At 69.7% G+C, this 18,347-nt stretch overlaps 4 protein-coding genes across 6 annotated transcripts in view; all 4 read left to right on the forward strand.

The window, feature by feature from the left end:
* The first annotated feature begins 117 nt into the window (after window positions 1-117).
* Window positions 118-2,935, forward strand: PYGO2 (pygopus family PHD finger 2). Its single transcript, XM_090051919.1, has 3 exons — window positions 118-429; window positions 503-552; window positions 658-2,935. Exons 1-3 carry the CDS (start codon window positions 288-290, stop codon window positions 1,729-1,731), a joined length of 1,266 nt encoding a protein of 421 aa, XP_089908045.1. The 5' UTR covers window positions 118-287; the 3' UTR covers window positions 1,732-2,935.
* A 135-nt stretch (window positions 2,936-3,070) lies between these two features.
* Window positions 3,071-8,612, forward strand: PBXIP1 (PBX homeobox interacting protein 1). 2 transcript variants are annotated; one of them, XM_090051904.1, is made up of 11 exons: window positions 3,071-3,453; window positions 4,634-4,725; window positions 4,873-4,987; window positions 5,193-5,269; window positions 5,395-5,557; window positions 5,821-6,036; window positions 6,118-6,141; window positions 6,273-6,355; window positions 6,633-6,764; window positions 6,837-7,900; window positions 8,095-8,612. In XM_090051904.1, the coding sequence occupies exons 2-11, from the start codon at window positions 4,666-4,668 to the stop codon at window positions 8,216-8,218; spliced, it is 2,058 nt and encodes a 685-aa protein (XP_089908030.1). In that variant the 5' UTR covers window positions 3,071-3,453; window positions 4,634-4,665; the 3' UTR covers window positions 8,219-8,612. The 2 variants fall into 2 exon arrangements, with proteins under 2 accessions (XP_089908030.1, XP_089908031.1); XM_090051905.1 differs by having other exon boundaries at window positions 4,634-4,707.
* Window positions 8,613-8,742: 130 nt separating this feature from the next.
* Window positions 8,743-10,789, forward strand: PMVK (phosphomevalonate kinase). Of its 2 annotated transcripts, XM_090051923.1 has the most exons (5): window positions 8,743-9,188; window positions 9,616-9,679; window positions 9,754-9,906; window positions 9,990-10,119; window positions 10,301-10,789. In XM_090051923.1, exons 1-5 carry the CDS (start codon window positions 9,049-9,051, stop codon window positions 10,435-10,437), a joined length of 624 nt encoding a protein of 207 aa, XP_089908049.1. In that variant the 5' UTR covers window positions 8,743-9,048; the 3' UTR covers window positions 10,438-10,789. The 2 variants fall into 2 exon arrangements, with proteins under 2 accessions (XP_089908049.1, XP_089908050.1); XM_090051924.1 differs by lacking the exon at window positions 9,616-9,679.
* Window positions 10,790-12,585: 1,796 nt separating this feature from the next.
* The window catches only part of KCNN3 (potassium calcium-activated channel subfamily N member 3), a 30,738-nt gene continuing 24,976 nt past the window's right edge, over window positions 12,586-18,347 (forward strand). The window contains exons 1-2 of the mRNA XM_090051906.1: window positions 12,586-13,673; window positions 17,922-18,017. Of these exons, the coding sequence (XP_089908032.1) occupies window positions 12,879-13,673; window positions 17,922-18,017 (891 nt within the window). The 5' untranslated portion in view covers window positions 12,586-12,878. The remainder of the gene's footprint in view (window positions 13,674-17,921; window positions 18,018-18,347) is intronic.

The raw sequence follows: 18,347 nt of genomic DNA on the forward strand, positions 1-18,347 counted from the left end.
GGGGTGCAGCCCCGCCCCACCGAATGGTTTGTGCCAGTCCCCACCTCCCCAGCGTTAGTGGAACAGTCTGAGTCCTCCCCGCGCGCTGGGCGTGGTACAGCCCTTCCCGACTGCGGAGTGGTAGGTCCCGGTCTCCCGAACCATCGTCCCTAGCTCCAGAGTGGTACATCCTGGTCTCTTCCCCAGCTCCGGAGTGGTACGTCCCTCCTTCAGGCCGGTGGTCGCTCCCGGCCGGCTTCCGGCTCCGCTTCCGTTTCCGGGGCGGGTGGCGCGGGCTCGGAGTGCCCATGGCGGCGCCGCACGCCGAGAAGCTGGAGGGAGGCGTCCCGGGCCCCGCACCGGGGCCGCCGCATCCGCTCCCGCACCCACACGCGCCGGGCGCTGCCGCCCCCGCGCCCGCCCCGCCCGGCCGCAAGCAGGGGAAGGCAGGTGAGCGCGGGGGACACTGGGGCCGGGCCGGGGGGTCACTGGGCGGGGTCGGTAACTGTCCCGTTCCCTGCAGGCCTACAGATGAAGAGCCCCGAGAAGAAGCGCCGTAAATCAAACACCCAGGTAGGGCGGGTGAGGCGGATCCCCTTCCCCTTCCCCGGGCTGGGACACGGCCCCCCGCCCGGCTGCAGCCGAGCCGCGCCCCCGGTAACCGCGCTCCCCCCTTAGGGCCCGGCCTACTCGCACCTGTCCGAGTTCGCGCCGCCGCCGACGCCCATGGTGGACCACCTCGTGGCCTCCAACCCCTTCGAAGATGACTTCGGGGCGCCGAAAGTGGGCGCCGCCTCAGCCCCGTTCCTGGGCAGTCCCGTGCCCTTCGCCAGCTTCCGCATGCAGGGTGCCATGGCTGCCCCGGTGCCGCCGGGCTACGGTGGGGGCCCGCAGCCCCTGCGTCGCCAGCCGCCCCCCTTTGCACCTGGCCAGATGGGCCCGGCCTTCAGCCTGCCCCCCCAGGCCCCCGGCTACGTGCAGCCCAGTGGTATGAGCTTCCCCAGCCAGCCCTTCAGCCAGTCCCTCGGACAGAACTTCAGCCCCACTGCCGGGCAGCTCCTGCAGGGCCCCGTCGGGGGCTTCGGGCCCATGATCTCGCCCACCATGGGGCAGCCACCGCGGGCAGACATGGGGCCGGGGCCCGCGCTGAACCCCCCAGGCGGCCCCTCCATGGCACAGAGGTTCGGCCAGCCGGGCACCCTCTTCGGACAGTCGCCCATGCAGCGGCCCAGCCAGACCCTGCCCAATCTTCCCCCTAACACTAGCCCCTTCCCCGGGGCCGACCCTGGTTTCCCAGCCGGCGCGGAGGACGGAGCCAAGCCCCTCAACCCACCGGCCAGCACCTTCAGTCAGGAGCAGCACTCGGGCTCACCAGCTGCAGTCAATGGGGCCCAGCCCAGCTTCGCCCCTGGCAGCACCACCCGCAGCAGTGGCACCCCTGAGGCCAACAGCCTCCCACCGCCCAGCAAGGCGCCTGGCAGTTCAGGGCACCAGCCACCACCGGGCCTGGTTTACCCCTGTGGGGCCTGCCGCAACGAGGTCAACGATGACCAGGACGCCATCCTGTGTGAGGCCTCCTGCCAGAAATGGTTCCACCGCGAGTGCACGGGCATGACGGAGAACGCCTATGGGCTGCTCACCACTGAGGCCTCGGCTGTCTGGGCCTGTGATTACTGTCTCAAGACCAAGGAGATCCAGTCCGTCTACATCCGCGAGGGCCTGGGGCAGCTGGTGGCCGCCAATGACGGCTGAGCCGGGCAGGCCCACTGCCCCCACCAGACTCATTCCTCCCTGGGCCCCATCCCCTGCCCTGTCACCCCCCTGCCCCATGTCTGCCAGCAAGAGACGTGCCGGGATGCCAGTGGCGCGCCCCCTCGCCCTTCCCCCTGGGCGAGCTTCTCTCTCAGTGCACACACCCTGTTGAGGTGTTCAGACCAGCTGTCGGAGGGTAGCCATTGGCCCCAGCGCTGTCGCCTCTGCCTGCCGTGCAGTTGTTGATGGGCTGGCATGGAGCACAGGGGCATCCTGCTGTGGAGCCTTGCCCCTGGGGGGGTGCCAGGGGCCTGTTCTCCCTTCTGCCTCTCAAGCTGTACCAGCCCCTGGCACCTGTGGATGACAGAGTCTTGGCTGGGAGCTGGTGCCCATGGGCAGCTTGGATCTTCTGTCTACCAGCATGCGCCTTACACTCCTGGGTTACTGGTGGTGGCTGGAGGGGGTGCTGCTTCTCCTGCCCGTGGCACAGACTGGCCCTAACCTGCAGCACAGAGGGTGGGAGAGCAGCACTTCAGGGCTGCTGGGTCCTGGACACACAGGTTGCCTCACGGTGTCAGCACTCAGGGCCTGTGCCCTATGTAGTCCTGGGGCTGCTAGGAGAAGCTGGACTGTGGGACTCAAGCTCTGGGGGCTGGAGGTAGCTCCACAACTGCTCTGTGACTGTGGGAGGTTGTGGGGACTCTGGCACTGGACTCATGGGGCTGGGGGGCTGGTGCCAGCACTGGGCACTGTGGCCAGGCCAAATTCTTACAGAAGGAAGCTCCTGTACCCTTGCCAGGGCAGTGCCTGCCCTGGACACAACCCGGTCTGCAGCCATGTAGGAGTTTCCTGGTGAGGGCTGGTGGGTCCAGGGCAGCTACCCAGCACTGTGGGCAGCGTGACCCTTTCTCTGCCTCCCTGCCTGGGCCAGCTCCAGCCCGGGCTATTTTTGGAAGGCCCTTGCTGACAGGGAGCCCTTTCTGCGGCTCCCACAGGCTGCTGGGCCCAGTGCTGGGTGGTGCCCCGTGGGGATGCCCTGGAGTGCTGGGCTCCGCCGTGCCCTGGCGGCTGGGAGAGCCTGGTGCCGTCAGCCCGGGAGCTGCACCCCGCCTTCCTCCTCGGGGCAGGCAGCCCCTGCCCCGCGCGCCCCCGCGTTGTTTTGTACGGGGTCTTTGTACTGTCTGTTATAAAGCTCCGAGAACCAGGCGGGCTCCGTGCGTCCGTGCGCCTGGCCCTGGGCCTGGGCCGCTGCTCCGAGCCGGCTCCCACGGAGGGGGGTGGCGGGCCGGGCCGGCCGGGCAGCGATCCCGGTGCTGGCGCGGCCGCCAGGGCCGCTGCCACTTGGCTTCCGCGCCGCTTCCCCCGCGGCCGCCAGGGGACACCGGGCCGGGCCCCTCCCGCCGCGGGACACGAGACACTGGGCAGCCGAGACCCGTGGGCGCGGGGAGGGCGACGCCCCCGGCAGCTGCACCCGGGCACCCTGCCCCCCCCATGTGCTCCCCGGGGGGCGGCAGGGACGGCTCCTATTGGCCCTGCTTTCCCCAGGCGCCCGCTGACTGGCTGCTCCGATCACGTGCCCCGCCCCTTTCGGGTGAGAATGTAACGACTCGTAGCAAAGTTTGCTACAAAGTTGCCCGGAGGTTCCGGGACCCCAGACCCCCCCCGCCGCCGGGACTAGTCCCCCCGCCGCTGGGATCCAGGGCCCCCGGGCGCGCCCGTCAGGTGAGTCTCGGGTAGGGACGGAGTCGCGGGGCGTCCTTCCCTGCCGGCCCGTGGGTCTCCCCGGGGGCTCCGGTCCCGCCCCGAGGGGGGAGCAAGCGGATGGTCCCGGGAGTGCTGCCGGGCGGGCCGGGGCCGGTCGTCGCAGGCGGGAACCCGCTGCAGTCGCTCTCTCCTATTATGGCAGCGCTGGGGCTCTGCCGGCGCGTCGCCAGGGCCCCCCCGGAGCAGCGCTTCCGCCGCTTCCTTCCTGGGGGGAGCGGCTCGGCCACCTGCTGCGGGGCATTAAACGCCGCTAAAAATACCCGCGGGCGTCACTGTCCCGGCGGCAGCTGCGGGGGGACGGCCCGCGTCCTTGGCATTTGCAGCCTGTCGCCGCCGCCGGCAGCTTCCCGCCCGGGGGGGGCTCTAGGGGCAAACTGAGGCACGGCGGCGGGGAGAAACTCGGGCAGGGTGAGAGCCTGGCCCGGGCAGAGGGGGCCGGGACGCCTGGTGCAACCCCTGGGCCATGCTCCTACCCCAGCCCCTTCCCCCTCTCTCTTATCTGACCTCATCTGGTTGCTGTGGTAACCCGTGTGATGTCAGGATGTGGGTTCTGTGACATCACTGCAGGAAGCCTGCAGCTCTGGTCTGGGAGGGAGCCGGGTTGAATCGGGGTTCCTGTCCCAGCCGGCAGGTGGGGCAGGGGAAGCCGGGCTGCAGCCAGCCCCGAGGAGCAGGGAAACACAGAACCTGCCCCGCGAGTTACAGGCAGGTCCAGGTGCAGGGGCTGGGGCTGCCACCGCAGTTGTGCAGGGAATGTGCGCAATCTGGGGCAGCTGCCAGCCCGGGCACCCGCTGCCCCGCGTTCCAGGCTCCACATCTCTTGGGAACCAGGCTACTGGGCCCCTCCAGGGGCAGCCGATTCCCAACCTGGGGCCTCTGCCACACCCCTGGCTGGCAGGGTCCTATTCACAGCTCTGGGGCATGATGGGGGCAGTGGCTGGGACTCTGCTCCACTGTGCCTGGGTGAAGGGCCCTTTGTCTCCATTTGCAAATTCTCTTTGCAAGTCAAATTAGCCCCGGCAAGGCAGTTCTGGGGCCTGGAGCCCTTGGTGCACGCATCTGGGCATCTCCACACCCCCTTGCAGTGCTGCAGGGCCAGGAGGGCTGGGATTGCTCTGATGCTCCACGTTCCCTGCAGGTGGGATCCAGCCCAGCCGGGCAGGAGCAGCAATGGCCAAGAATGCTGACGTGCGGGACTCAGACAACAGCTGGGTGATTGCTGGCTCTGAGGTGGGGGGCAATGTGTGTGGCGGGGCTGGGTCCTGGCACCCACACTTGCTGCCCAGGGCTCTGCCAGCAGGGTGCTGCCCAGGCTAGGGGCAGCAACAGGTGTGTGCAGAGATAACACTTGCATGACCTATCCCCCCCTTTTCCCAGGGTTTGCCTGTGGAAACTGTGGGCACAGAGGAGGGGGAGCTGCCCCAGGCTGCAGCAGAGGAGCTGGTGGGAGACACCCTTGAGGTGGAGGATGAAGCCCAGGACACACTCCCAGGCACGTGAAGGTTCCAAGACCAGCCCAGCTCCCCCCACTGTCCAGCACCCTGACCCCAGTGCTCCCCGCTCCGTCCCCTTCAGGCTGCAGGGCAGGGGAGGGGGCTCTCACAGGCTTCGAGTTGCTGCACCAGCAGCCCAAGTCCCTGGCCCAGCAGAACCCTCCCCCATTCCAGCTGAGACTTGATGCTCTTGTCTCTCCATAGCATCTGCCCACAGGGGCAAGAAGGATGAGGCCTCCCTGCTAAGTTCGGCTGCTGGCCGGGAGGAGGCTGAATTCAAGGTAAAGGTTTGGGGATGCCCAGGGATCAGATGGGAGGTGATGCAGAGCTTGCGGTGGCACGGGGATGGGGCCCTGCTGCATCCTGGAGATGCTCAAGCACAAGTCCTGGCACTGCTTGTTCCCAGGACTCTGAGGAGCACTTGACACTTAGCCCCAAGGGTGGCTCTGATGCAGCAGCCCACCCTGATGAGCTGCTGGACATCCACAAGCCTGAGGAGCCAGACTCCCAGGACGCCGGACTGGACTCTGGTGCTGGAGTCCTGGGCTCCTCACCCACAGGCAGAGCAGGTGGGTCCAGCCTCGCCAGCAACTTAGCCTCCCCTCCCCACCCTGCCAAGCCCCACACCGACTTGGCACCAGCTGAACCTGGCTGGGGAGCCATGGGGCATGTTGAACACTGCACCCCACCCTCTGCATGGACTCTGGGGGCACCTGGTCCCTGCTAGGTGAGGAGGGGGAACCCTGTGGCCATCTGTGGCCCTGTCCTTGGGGGCACTTCTGGGGGTCCTGCTCCAGGGGCTGCTCTGAGCAGGGTCCCCATATCTGCCCAGGGGCACTGGCGGAGGAGGGCAGCAGCTCCAGCAGCAATGAGGACCAGGATGTGGAGGGGCTGCGGCGGCGAAAGGGGCGGGATGTGCCCCCTGCTCCTGAGAGGCCTGCGCCACACAGAGTGCTAGAGGCTGAAGGTGCCGAGGGGGGCTTGGGCACAACTACTTACCTGCTGGGTGCACTGGCACTCCTGGCTGTGGGGCTGCTGGTCTTCTCAGGTGAGCAAGAGGTGCAGCAGGGGCAGCCAGGGTGGGCACAGGGGTCCACTTCCCCTTCATCCTCTGCTTTCTTTTCCCTAGGTGGCGTCTACGACCTGGGAGACAGTGAGTACTGGACAGGGGCTTCTCTGCTGCCCTATTCAAAAAGAGGGTGATTAGCACCCTTGTGCCTGCCGGGGGGGGGGGGTGGCATGGACATGCACCTGGGCATTAACCCCACTTGTTCCTTCTGCCAGGCCTTTCAGAGAGTACAGGGGCTGGGGATGCCCCAGAGGGGGAGCAGCCATGGTCACCCCCACTGCCAGTCATCAGTATAAAGGTAAGTGTGTCAGTGTCCCTGAACCTGAGACCAGCTCTGTCCCCATGGCTAGGTAGTGGGGGCTCTGAGTCCTCAGCCTTGGGCTCAGGAGCCTTTCCCAGCCTGGCAGACCAGAGACTGTGCCCTATGCTGCTGCAGGGCTTGGACCTATCATGCTGGGGCGACTGAGGCACAGAGTGGCGCTGGGCCTGGGTGTGCAGGGGAGGGCTAGGCCAGGGACCCCAGTATCCTGGTTGCCACTGTGGTCACAGGCTGTGGCTTCCTCCCATCACCACAGGAGCAGTTGGAGCAGCCATCGTTATCGCCATCCTCAGCCGGGGACCCACAGAGCCTGCAGGCCATGAGCCTGCTGCTGGACAAGCTGGCCAAGGAGAACCAGGATATCCGAGCCATGCAGGCAGTGCTGCAGGTGAGACAGGGCCCTGGGCTGGAGGGGACAACTCCCTGTCCCTTGATTCTCACCTGGCTCCCACACCCACAGGCACAGAAGGACGAGCTCCAGGCCCTGCTGGAAAAGAGCGAGACTGAGAAGGTGGTGGCTGGGTCCCCCACTCCCGGGCTGGCAGAGATGGCGCAGCTCCGGGCATCACTGCAGCAGGAGGAAGCTGTACGCCGTGCCGCACAGGCCGAGCTGCTGCAGCTCCAGAGGCAGCTGGAGCAGGAGGCTGTGGCCCAGGGTGGGCAGCAGGAACCAGCCATGGAGCAACCCCAGGCCCCAGCCCCGGCTTCAGCGCCCCACAAGGAGCGGCTGCGCCAGGAGCTGAAAAGGCAGCACGAGCTACTGGCCTCAGTGCAGCAGGACCTGGTGGGTGCCCTGCAACGGGCCCAGGCCTCAGGGCGGCTGGAGCAGCTGCAGGCAGAGCTGGGCACCCTGGAACAGTGGCTGGCACAGGAGCTGCAGCAGGCAGAGAGCTGGGACCAGGGCCGGGGTGCAGAGGAGGCTTCCGAGCCCTTGCCCCAGCGCAGCAAAAAGCCATTCAAGGCTGAACGGAAGGAGCGTCCGCGGCACAAGGCGAGGGGAGAACCACGGCCTGGCCGGCCCGGGGAGAAAGTGGGCAGGGAGGCGAAAGAGCCAGGCAGACCCAAGCACCACAAGCCCCGCCATGAGCCCAAGCCAGGCAGGGACTGGGACAGCCCAGCACGGCGGGTGGGTAGCAGGAAGGTTCCCCCACATGGGCACCATGTGCCCCGTGCCTGGGAGCTACCCCCCCTGAGCCAGTACCAGGCGCCCCAGGGCTGCTCCAGTGCAGCAGCTTGCGCCCGGCAGGAGGGGCTGGCACCCGTGCAGAAGGCAGGGTTCCTACAACTGCTGGAGGGGTTCATGGTGCAGCGAGGCTGGGGGCCACACTATGGGCGCCTGGCAGCACTGCTGGACGACGTCTTTGGCCCAGATGGCACCTTCGCCCACGACCGCCTGCGCTTCAGCGACTTTGCAGATGATGTAGAGGACCTGCTCGAGGTGCTGGCGTGGCAGGAGCAGGGCAACGACGAGGCGGCCGATGACTTTGAGGAGTTTGTGCTGCAGCACTATGGGCTGGGGCCGAGGTGAGCCTAGGACCAGAACTGTGCAGGGGCTTACTGAACAGAAGCCAGCGTGGCAAGGGGCCCAGCTGGGGCAGAGCATGGGCACCTGGGTGGCATTGCCTGCGGCGGTGCTGAGGTGCCCAGGGCTGGGCCTAGCGGTGCCCCCGCTGTTTCCCCCCCGCGCACACTTTCCCCTGTCTCTGCTGTTCTTGCAGCTCTGCCAGGGAGGGAGATCGGAGCAGCCCCAAGCGCCATGAGAAGGAAAGCCATGCTCACCGCCCCCCACCTGACCACACCAGCAGCCATGGGCAGGAGGGCAGCTCAAGGGCCCAGGGGTAGTGCCTGCCCCCACCCCGCCCCCGTGCCATTGTCGGTAGCAGGAAATGGAATGACTGGGGCATCTGTTCCAAGGCCCTGGGCCTGGGCTGGGGGACACGACTCACCCTGGGAGAGGCCAGCACCGCCAGCTTCACCACACGAACACCTGGGGCCGTGCCCAGGCCTGCAGGAGCCTGGGGAGGGGGGTCAGGACCTGGCTGTTTGGCCCAAGCAGCAGCAGCTGCCCGGGTGCCCTCCTGTACCCCCGTGCCCAGCTCTGCCTTTCTCCCCGTGCCACTAGGCTGAGCGCGGCCTCTCCCAGGACCCTGCGGCCGGGGCCACCGCACTAACCTGCACTAACACCCGCGCGTGACTTGCACTTGGATGGCACCGAATAAACTCCGGCCGGGAGCTCCGCGCCGCCTGGTTCCGTGCGGGGGGTCGCCGCTCGGTGCGGGGCTTCGGCTGCCTCCTGCGCCCCGGGCCTGCCCCCTCCGTCCTCTGCCGCCAGGCAGGGCAGTGCCCAGCGCAACCCCCGGGAGCGGGAGTCCCCGGGCTCCCCGGATCCCGGCGGCAGGTGCTCGGCGCTGCACCCTGCAGAGCCGCGCTGGAGCCGGCAGGGGGCGCCGGGGAGCCCGCGGGTGGGGCCTGGTCTCAAAGTCCCGCCCACGAAGAGGCTTCTCCCTCGGTCGGCCCCGCCCCCCGATTGTGCCATTCCCCGCCCGGGCAGCGGTGGCGGCCGTGTGAGGCGGGGGCGGAGCTACGCGGGCCGTACCACGTCGGGGGGGGGATGGGACGGGAAGCGCCGGCCCGAGCTGCCGCGACTGCAGCCGGTGGCCCCCCCGCAGGAGATGGGCCTTCCCGGGCGGGGACGACGGGCCCGATCCGGCGCGGGCTGCAGCGCCATGGCCGGGGCTCCGCGGCTCGTGCTGCTGCTGAGCGGCAAAAGGAAGTCGGGCAAGGACTTCGTGGCGGAGCAGCTGCGGAGCCGGTACCGGCCGGGCGGGCGTGGGCACAGGGGAGTGGAGCCGGTACCGGCCCGGCCTGGGGGGATCCACAGCCCGCACCGCTCTGGGACAGGTGGGCGGAGCCAGTATCGGCCTGGGTGGGATCTACAGTCGGTACCGGCCGGAGAGTGGGCGTGGCCACGGGGGGTAGAGCCGGTCCCGGGGCGAGCTGGGCGTGGCCATGGGTAGGGGACTGTGGAGCCGGTACCGACCCGGCCTGGGGGGATGCAGACCGGTACCTGCCGGCGGGCCGCGCTGCGACCGGCAGTAGGACAGGTGTCAGGCCGGCTCCGAGCCCGGGGCGGGGGGTGTCCGGGGGCGACGGGGCAGGACCGGGGGAGAGGGAGGGGGTGGCACCGGGCCGGGGGTCCCACCTGCCCCGCCGTTGCAGCCCGCCCCGTCTCGCGGCAGGTTGGGGCCCGACGTCTGCGCCGTGCTGCGGCTCTCGGCGCCCCTCAAAGAGCAGTATGCCCAGGTAGGCGCCCGCGCCGCCCCGCCCCGCCCCGCCCGAGCCCCGGGCCGCGCTCACACCCCCTCCGCACCCCGCAGGAACACGGCCTGGACTTCCCGCAGCTCCTGAGCGCCGGCGACTACAAGGAGCGGTACCGGCAGGATATGATCCGCTGGGGCGAGGAGCGGCGCCGGGCCGACCCCGGCTTCTTCTGCCGGGCCGCGGTGCGAGGGGCCGCGCAGCCCGTGTGGGTGAGTGCGGGCTGGGCCGGGCCGGGCCGGGGGTGTGCCCGGCCCCGCTCCTGACCCGCGCCCTGCCCCGCCCGTGCCCGCAGGTGGTGAGCGACACGCGGCGCCCGTCGGACGTGGCCTGGTTCCGGGCGGCCTACGGCCCGGCCGTCCGCACCGTGCGGGTGCAGGCGTCGGAGGCGACGAGGACGAGCAGGGGCTGGGCCTTCGTGGCGGGTGAGCGGTGCTGAGGGCCCCGGCGCTGGGACGTTTCTGACCCTGTGCTGCCCCGGGGCAGGGGCGGCGGAGCTGCTCGGGGGGCTGCAGCTCCCCGGCCTGGCTCTGCCCCCCGGGACGGGGCGGGCCTGCCCAGCCCTGCGGCAGCGGCAGCGGCCTCACTTCGGCCCCTTCTCGCCAGGGGTGGACGACACAGAGTCCGAGTGCGGCCTGGACCAGGGCCTGGCCTTTGACTGGACCCTGCACAACGACGGCGACGCCACAGCCCTGGAGCGCCAGTTGCGGGCCGTGCTGCGGGCCGTCCAGGACCAGCTCTAGCGGCGCCGGGGCCCTGCCGTGAAGCCGGAGCCGCTGAGGCAGGCCCAGGAAGCCCGAGGCTGGCCGGAGAGCAGGGCTGCGGGGCTCTGGCCCATGACGGGTATCCTGGAGGGAGCTGGTCCCTGCAGGGCTCTGCCCCGCCCCGGGCGGGGGGCGGAGGTCAAGCGCCGGTGGAGCAGGCCCCGGAGCGCCGTGGCCGGCGGGGGCGGCAGCTCCCAGATGAGTCCCCGGGGCACTGGGGCGGGTGTCGCTCCCTTGTCTGCCACCAGGGGGCAGGGCGCCCCCGCCGGAGCTGGTGGCGGGCCGGGCTGCGCCGCTGGAGCTGGTGTCGCTGCAATAAAGGTGACGGATGCGAAGGGCCGCGCCTCTTCTGTTCGGGGGTGGTCGCGGCCCGGGGGCGGGGGGCTGGCCCCGCCGCTGCGGCTGGAAGGAGGGCCGGCAGGATCGGGGCCCTGACACCTCCGGGTGGCAGCTAAGCTGAGCTCACAGGCAGAGGAAGCTGGTGCTGGGTCGGCGGGGCTCGTCGGTGCCACCGGGCCTCCCGGCGGGCGTGGAGGAGCAGCACGGGGCTGGGCTGGGGGCTGCAGGGAAAGGAGAAGCCCGAGGGCCGCCTGGAGCCCTGCGGCAGGTCCGCGTGGAGGCCGCCTGTCGCGGCTGCAGCAGCGTGGAGACGCGGGACTCCGGGCTGAGGCTGGGCCAGCTGGGGCGGGGGGATCCGACCGGGGGGGGGAGGAGGCGGGATGACAGCTGGGCTCCTGCTGCCGCCAATTCCCCCCGGATTAGCTGCTCCTGCGCTAAAAGCTGGCGCAGCTGGAGCGCGGCTGCGGGAGGAGGGGAAGGGGGGGCAGAGGACGTCCCCGCGGGGCTGCTCAAGGTGACACGTGTAGGTGCGGGGGGCGCTGGGCTCGGAACCGCCCCCAGCAGCCCTGGGCCAGGAACAGGCTCGGGCCCTGCTGCGTCCCTCGGGCCGCTGGGTGCGGGAGGTGGGGCCCCTGCCCCGGTCAGGGGCGGCAGGGCCCGACCCTGCGTCTCCGCCCCGCACCGGAGGGCGCGGCCTCGAAGGCCCCGGTAGCTCCCGACTCCGGCCCGGCCCGGCGGCGTGGGAGATTAGCGGAGACGTCCAGTCGTCCCCGCGCCGGGGCGGCTCCACTTGCTGCTCCTTCCCCGGCGGGCTCCGGCGCGCACAGGGCGGGACGCGACTGCAGCGGGCAGGGACCCCCGGGCGCCGCCGGCCGCTGACCTGCAGCCCCGCGGGGCCGAGATGCGGAGATCGCGGGCGGCAGCGGGAAGCAGCCGCCTGGGGAGCAGGAACCCGCCGGAGCGGGGAGACCGCGGGCGTCCGGGCTCCTGTCCCCGGCTCCAGCCCACGGGGCCCGGCCCCCGCGGGCAACGGAACCCAGGAGTCCTGCTGCGGGGCGCGGCCGCGGGCAGGTGGGGGGGGGCTTCTGCCGCCCTCGCGCCGAGCCGCTCCGGCTCCCGCAGCTCCATCTGGGGCCGCCGGCGCCGCAGCCGGATGCAGTGTCCATGGCAACCCCCGGTTCTCACCTTGGCGGGGCGGGGCTCACGGCATCACGCACGTCCCCGCCGCCGCCCTACGGAGCGGCCCCTGCCCCGGGCCTAGCGCTGCTGCCGAGGCGGGGGATCCCTGCGCCCGGGGCACGGCGGCGGGGGGCGGCTGCCGGCTCGCCAGGGGCGCGGGGGGCGGAGAAGCCAGGGCCTCGCTCCCGGCTCCTGCCGGCGGCGCCGCGCTTAGAGCGGGGCGGCTCCGTGCGCTCGGGACTCGCCGGGAGCCGGCACCCCCGCAGCTCAGCCCGGCTGACCGGGACTCGGGCCCCGACAGCACATGCCCCGCGGGTCCCGTGGGGGTCCGCTTGGTCCGTCCCGCCCCGTCTCGGCCCGCGGGGTCCGGTCGGGGAGGAGGGGGCAGGACCCTGGACAGCGGCTCCGGGTCAAGACCCCGCGCCCCCGGCATCGCTGCACCTGCCGGGCGGGGCGGGGCAGGGCGGGGCGGACTACAAGTCCCGTGGTGCCCCGCGGCCGGGCGCAGGCGCAGCTGGGGTGGGGGGGGCTCGGGGGTGACGTCAGCCCGGGGGCAGCCAATGGGCGGCGCGGCCAGAGGGGGCGGGCGCGGGGCGGCACAAGGCGGCGGGCGCGCGCGGAGCCCGGTGCAGCCTCGACACTCATGCCCGAGCCGCCGCCGCCCGGCCCGGCCCGGCCCCCGCGCGCTCCCGCCGCCCCGGCCCCGGGGGGCTCCGCCCGCCGCCCGCTGCCGCCGCCGCCGCCGCCCTCCAGCCGCCCGGAGCTCGGGGAGCGCAGGCGGCTCCGCGCCGAGCCTGGATGTGCGCGGCCGGGGCGCGGGCTGCCGGCACCAGGACCGGCACCGGGCCGGCGCGGCGGGGGTGCTGAGGGCGGCCCGCGGCCGGGCCGCCGCCGCCGCCCGGATGGACACGTCGGGGCACTTCCACGACTCGGGCGTGGGGGACCTGGAGGAAGAGCCCAGGGGCCCGTGCCCGTCCTCCGGCGATGAGCAGCCACCGCCCCGCGCCGCGCCCCCGCCGCACAGCCAGCCCCTGCACCGCAGCCTGTTGCACTCCTCGCCCGGCGGCGCCTTCAGGGCTCCTCCTTCCTCCAACCCCCCGGGCCTCCACCCTTCCTCCCGCCAGGGCAGCCAGCTCAATCTGAGCGACCACTTGGCTGGACACTCGCCAAGCTCCACGGCTACAAGTGGGGCCGGCGCGGGCGGCGGCCGGCACAGGCAGGCCAGCCCGCTGGTGCACCGGCGGGACAGCAACCCCTTCACGGAGATAGCCATGAGCTCGTGCAAGTACAGCGGGGGCGTGATGAAGCCCCTGAGCCGGCTCAGCGCCTCCCGGCGGAACCTCATCGAGGCCGAGCCCGAGAGCCAGCCCCTGCAGCTCTTCGGCGCGGGCCCCCCCGAGATCGTCATCTCCCGCGAGGACAACCATGCCCCCGCCGCGCTGCTGCACGCCCCGCACCCGCACGCGGCCCCGCACCCGCCCGCGCCCGCGCACCCGCACAACCACCAGCACGCGCCCGCCGGCCCCTTCCCCAAGGCGCCCAAGCGCAAGGCCCAGAACATCGGCTACAAGCTCGGCCACCGCCGGGCCCTCTTCGAGAAGCGCAAGCGCCTCAGCGACTACGCGCTCATCTTCGGCATGTTTGGCATCGTCGTCATGGTGATCGAGACGGAGCTCTCCTGGGGCTTGTACTCCAAGGTAGGGCCGGGCCGCCCGGACGTGCTCCCGCCGGCCCGGGGGCCCCGTCGGGCCGCGGCCGCAGCGGGCGGGTGGGACGCCGCGGGCTCCGCTCCGCCTCTGCAGCCCCGTGGGTGCGGGCGCGGGAGCCCTGCCCTGTGCGGGGGCTGCCCGGAGAAACGGGCTCTGCCCCGGGCCGCGGGAGCGGAGCGGTGGAGGCAGCGACGCGCCCGCGGAGCTGTGCCCGGGCCCGGGCCCCGAGGGTGCCGGTCGGGGCGGGTCTGCTCGTCTCGGAGTGGAAGGCAAGCCTGGGCGCCCGCGTGTCCCGCCACGATGCCTGCTCGCACGCGGCTTGGCAGCCCCGCACCGGCCGTGGCTGGAGTCGCGCGGTCCCCCGCAGCCTCCTCCGCCTCCCGGCGCGGGGCTGGGCTGTGCCGTGCCGTGCCGGTGCGGCCCCGCTGCCCCCCCTCTCCAGCGCTGCCCGCGGAGCGGGAGCCCCGGCCCCGGGGAATGGGGTGCAAGGTGCCCTGCTCCGCACTGCCCGGTGCGGTCGAGGCAGGACGTGCGGGGCAGAGCGCGGGACCTGCTGCGGGAGCTTGCACCGCTCTGGTGCCTGGCAGGAAGCTGGCGCTGCCCGAGCAGCTGCTCAGCCCTTCTGGGACCCTTGAGGCCTTGGGGTCCATCCAGATGCACTGCGGGCCTCAGGTCTCTGCCCAGCCCCACAGGGGCCAGTCCCACCTGCTGCAGCCCCCCAACCCCCGGTCTGCTCCGCCACCTCCTTGCTGCTCCCAGCTCGGCCCCAAGCCAAATCGGTGTCATCTGCCCATGGAGCCCCGAAGTGCTTCTCGGGGCTCCTCCAACCTGGGCCCTGGCCTGCCCCATGACCTCGCCCCAGCCCCCACATTTCTCAGCCCAGCTCCCACTGCCCGCGGCTGGCTGTGCGCTGTGCTGCGCTGGCAGGGATATGAATAACTCTTTGTATAGACATCTGTCATGTTATTTATACCTATCCGGAGGGGGGAATGAATAGGCAACCGTGCTGGTGGGGCTGCAGGCCACAGCAGGGTGGAGGCAGGGGTGGAGGGCCCAGGCCTGGTTGCGGGTGGGGATGGCGGCTCCCACCAGGGAGGCTCTGACTGCAGTCGTGGCATTTTGCAGGGTAATGGAGCCAGTGGAGCCTGCGGGCAGCGGCAGCGAGAGCATGTGGGCTGGGGCTGCTCTTAGCTTCCTGCCCTTATCTGATGTGGGGGGGTGGCGAGGCACCAGGCCTGGGAACAGAGAGCACCTGCCCTTTGCTCTTCCCAGGAGGCTGCTCCTGGGGCCCCAAGGGTTGCTCCAGGTGAGCTGGGTTGGGCTGGACTAGGGAAACCCCTGCCCTAAGAGGGGACAGACCGGTGGCCCCTGGGGCCTCAGGGCTCCATACACTTCCCTGAACTGGTGCCTCTCACTTGTCTCCTCCCAGAAGAGCCCAGCAGCCTGTGGTCAGTGGTGGTCTGTAGGGCTGGGAGCCGGGGCCAGCTGCAGGAGCCAGCAGAAGCTGGGGTGGGAGCATGCCCAGCTGTGCCATCTTCCTCGGCTTCATTAGCAGCCCTGTGTGCCCTAGGGCAGGCTGTCATGTGGTGTGAAATGCCACCAGGAGCATCTGTCTAGGCCAAAGCCCCTGACTGCTACCAGTACCTAGAGCTCTTCCCGCAGCTCTGGGGCAGAGGCCTTTGCTGTTGTGCCCAAGGCCCCAGTCCAAGGCGTGTTGCCCTGAGCTGCTGTCTGGGAGGGCAGAAGGCAGCATGGGCAGTCATGTCATTAGCTCCAGGGCTCTGTCTTTCTTCCCAGTGTGGGATCGTGGCTGCTCTCCAGGCCCCTGGGCCAGTCACAGCCAAGCCCCGGCTGCTGTTTGGCGCTCCAGCACCTATAAATACCTGGTGCAGCCGTGGCCCCCATTGTGTCAGGAAACCGGAGCTGGCCAAGGGCCTGGCGTGGTGGAGGGGGTGGCCATGCTGGGGCTGACAGCTGCCGACTCCGGCCATGAGAAGAATTTGCACTCTGGGGAAGGGCCTGGCGCAGGTCCAATGCTGCCCGCAACCCTCAGCTGACAGAAATGCCAGGCACTCCTTCCAGTCCACTTGGGTCGGCAATGCCACAGCCGGGCGGGGTGCAGGGGGCTGCAGCCTTCGTGTGGGCTGGGACAGACGGATACCAGGGCCTCTGCTCCTGCATGTGCCACGCTCCCCAGTGCCTGCCTCATCAGCCACGCCTGCCCTGGTCCCAATCTCTGGGGTGGCTCCTTGGTTCTCCCTGGTCCCTGCCCCTTCTGGGCCAAAGCCACTGGAGACTACAGGGCCTGTGGCCTCCTGGGCCTTTCGGTCGGGTGGGAGCAGTCCCTGCCCTTCCTGGCAGGCCCCGCTGGACTTCCCGACACAGGCTGGGCCTGCAATGGCTGTTCCCAGCATCATTTGTCTTGTTACCTTTCCATTGTGCAGGCCTTGGTCATGGGTGGGGGTGGGGATGTGGGGGGAGGGGCACAGGACTGTTGCTGGCTCCCGCTCTGGCTCTCTCCTCTGGGCTGTTCCAGCCGGGCCTGGGAAGCTCTGCCTGCCCGGGCTGAAGTCACGTGTGGGCAGGTGTGTGCAGGGGTGGGAGGGTTCCCCAGACTAGCCAGGTGCCTGTGCTGGGTCAATGGGTCCCGGGCTGGTTTGGCTTGACTTCAGAGCAAGTCTGGGGTGTGATAGATGCAGCTCCAAAACTCCCAAGCATGCACTGGGGGAGCCCTGAAAGCACGGCTGTGCCCACGGGAGTGGGCGGGAGGCAGGGATGCAGGCTCCAGGCACTCAGGGAAGCTGCTGTCCCAGGTAGTGAAGGTCTTGCTCCTCTGGTCCTCCTCTGCTGCCTTTCCCTGGAAGCCTGTCCTGGCTTCAAGCAGTAGATGTTTCCGGGGTTGTGTCCGGGACCCACGAGCGCTTGTCTGGACCAAGCGATGCTTGTGCAGCTGGGGTTTGTTCCCTCGGGCCTGGTCCTCTCCTCTCCTCACTGGGCTTCCTGCCCCAGCCAGGCAGCAGCACCCAGTTAACCCTTTCCTGGCCTGGAAGGGAAGCAGGGTGACAGGTGGCTGCTTCTAGCCCCCAGCCCAGCAGACCCTGGGGAGGACTCCAAGGCTGGGCTTGTCTACTCTGCTAAGCCCTGGGCCTGAGGGCATCCAGCAGTCCTCCCTGCACTGATTGGAGCTGGGGAGGTGAGGGGTTAATGTTGTCTAGACCGGGCCTGGAATTGGCCATAATTGATGGTGGAGCTGTGGAAGGAGTGACATTTAATTACAATTAATCCTGGTGTTCTGCGCCTGGCACCCACAGCTAAAAATACCACTCCCCAGTTCTGCATGTCCTCGGGCCCCTTCATCCCTGTTCCTGGGCTCCTGCAGCCTCCTCCTGGCAGCCCCACCTGCATCCCCCTTGGGAGCGTGGTCTGGGTGCCCTGCCCTCCCCTGCTTCCTCTTTGCTGGGGACGGACCCCAGGCGTCCTGCTGCTACACAGCCCAGGCCTCTGTCCCTATCCCCCCAGCTCCGAGTGCTCGGGTTAGGCCGGCAAGGGACTGGTGCCACACCACTGAAGCACAGCAGGGGGCTGGGGCAGGCTTGGCACCAGGTGGACCCCAGGGGCCGGCTATTAATAGTGGCTGCCTGGTCTCCAGCCCTCTCTTAACACCCGCTATTATGTGTGAACAATTGAGCCGCGTGTGCCAAATGGGAGCAAGCAACAAAGCATGGCCCTGCCCACTTGGCCTGGCCCTGGCCCTGGCCCAGCCCCGGTCCCACCTCATTTTCATGAGGGCTTTCCCTCTGCATGGGGGGACGGGAGGGGATCAAGGCAGAGGCCTGTAGGTCCCCAGGCATGTCCTCTGGCTGCTCCCTTGGTGTGGCTCCCCCACCCGGCACCCCAGGGCAAAGTGCATGTGATAAGGAGAAGCTTGTGCCTCCACACCCAACCCCATGCTCACCCTGTGCATCAGGGGGGATGCCATACACCCGTGTCCGAGGGACTGGATTGGTAGCAGCCAGGGCTGGGTAGGGGCAGCAGAAGAGGGGTCTCCTGCTTGGTACCCCCCCCCCATGCTGGATGTTATCTGGCCCCTGGCTTGGGGCAGGAGGGAGTGGAGCTGGGGCTGCTGAGGCCATGTGCTTTGCCCACCGGTGAATTGGGGGCTGGTTTGATTTTTTTTTTTTTTTTTTCTTCCAAGAGGCTTCCCCACCCACCTGACTCACATCTCTTGGTCTGCAGGACTCCATGTTTTCTCTGGCTTTGAAATGCCTTATCAGCCTCTCCACCATCATCCTGCTGGGCCTGATCATTGCCTACCACACGCGTGAGGTGCAGGTAGGTCCAGGCTGCTCTGCTGGGGGTGGGGCGGGCTGAAAGACAGGAGGACAGTGCCCCCCTGCCCTGTCTGGCTCCCTGGTGTTGAGTAGGTCCAGGCTGCTGCATGGGAAGTGGGGGGGGGTGCTCCCCTACCCTGTCTGGCTCCATGGTGTTGAGCAAGGGGTCACATGGGGCTGCGCAGGCTGAGGGGTTGCAGCCCCAGGTTGGTTTGGCTCTGTTTGGGGAAGGAGCTGTCTTGAGACTGTCTGTCCTGCTGAGCCCTGCTGAGCTGTGGGAGTTGTGTGGCAGTGGGTCTTGGCGGTCAGCAGTGCAGGGGGGCAGGTCTTT

The sequence above is a fragment of the Crocodylus siamensis genome, chromosome 6 (genome assembly GCF_052110815.1).
Source record: "Crocodylus siamensis isolate JL-2025a chromosome 6, ASM5211081v1, whole genome shotgun sequence".
NCBI lineage: Eukaryota > Metazoa > Chordata > Crocodylia > Crocodylidae > Crocodylus > Crocodylus siamensis.

Coding starts and splice junctions, on each gene's coding strand:
- PYGO2 (XM_090051919.1), top strand. CDS start 288: ATGGCGGCGCCGCACGCCGAGAAGCTGGAGGGAGGCGTCCCGGGCCCC. Junction 430..502: donor CCGCAAGCAGGGGAAGGCAG/GTGAGCGCGGGG, acceptor CGTTCCCTGCAG/GCCTACAGATGAAGAGCCCC. Junction 553..657: donor GCCGTAAATCAAACACCCAG/GTAGGGCGGGTG, acceptor CTCCCCCCTTAG/GGCCCGGCCTACTCGCACCT.
- PBXIP1 (XM_090051904.1), top strand. CDS start 4,666: ATGGCCAAGAATGCTGACGTGCGGGACTCAGACAACAGCTGGGTGATT. Junction 5,558..5,820: donor CTCACCCACAGGCAGAGCAG/GTGGGTCCAGCC, acceptor ATATCTGCCCAG/GGGCACTGGCGGAGGAGGGC. Junction 7,901..8,094: donor CACTATGGGCTGGGGCCGAG/GTGAGCCTAGGA, acceptor CTGTTCTTGCAG/CTCTGCCAGGGAGGGAGATC.
- PMVK (XM_090051923.1), top strand. CDS start 9,049: ATGGGCCTTCCCGGGCGGGGACGACGGGCCCGATCCGGCGCGGGCTGC. Junction 9,680..9,753: donor TCAAAGAGCAGTATGCCCAG/GTAGGCGCCCGC, acceptor CGCACCCCGCAG/GAACACGGCCTGGACTTCCC. Junction 9,907..9,989: donor GGGCCGCGCAGCCCGTGTGG/GTGAGTGCGGGC, acceptor CCGTGCCCGCAG/GTGGTGAGCGACACGCGGCG.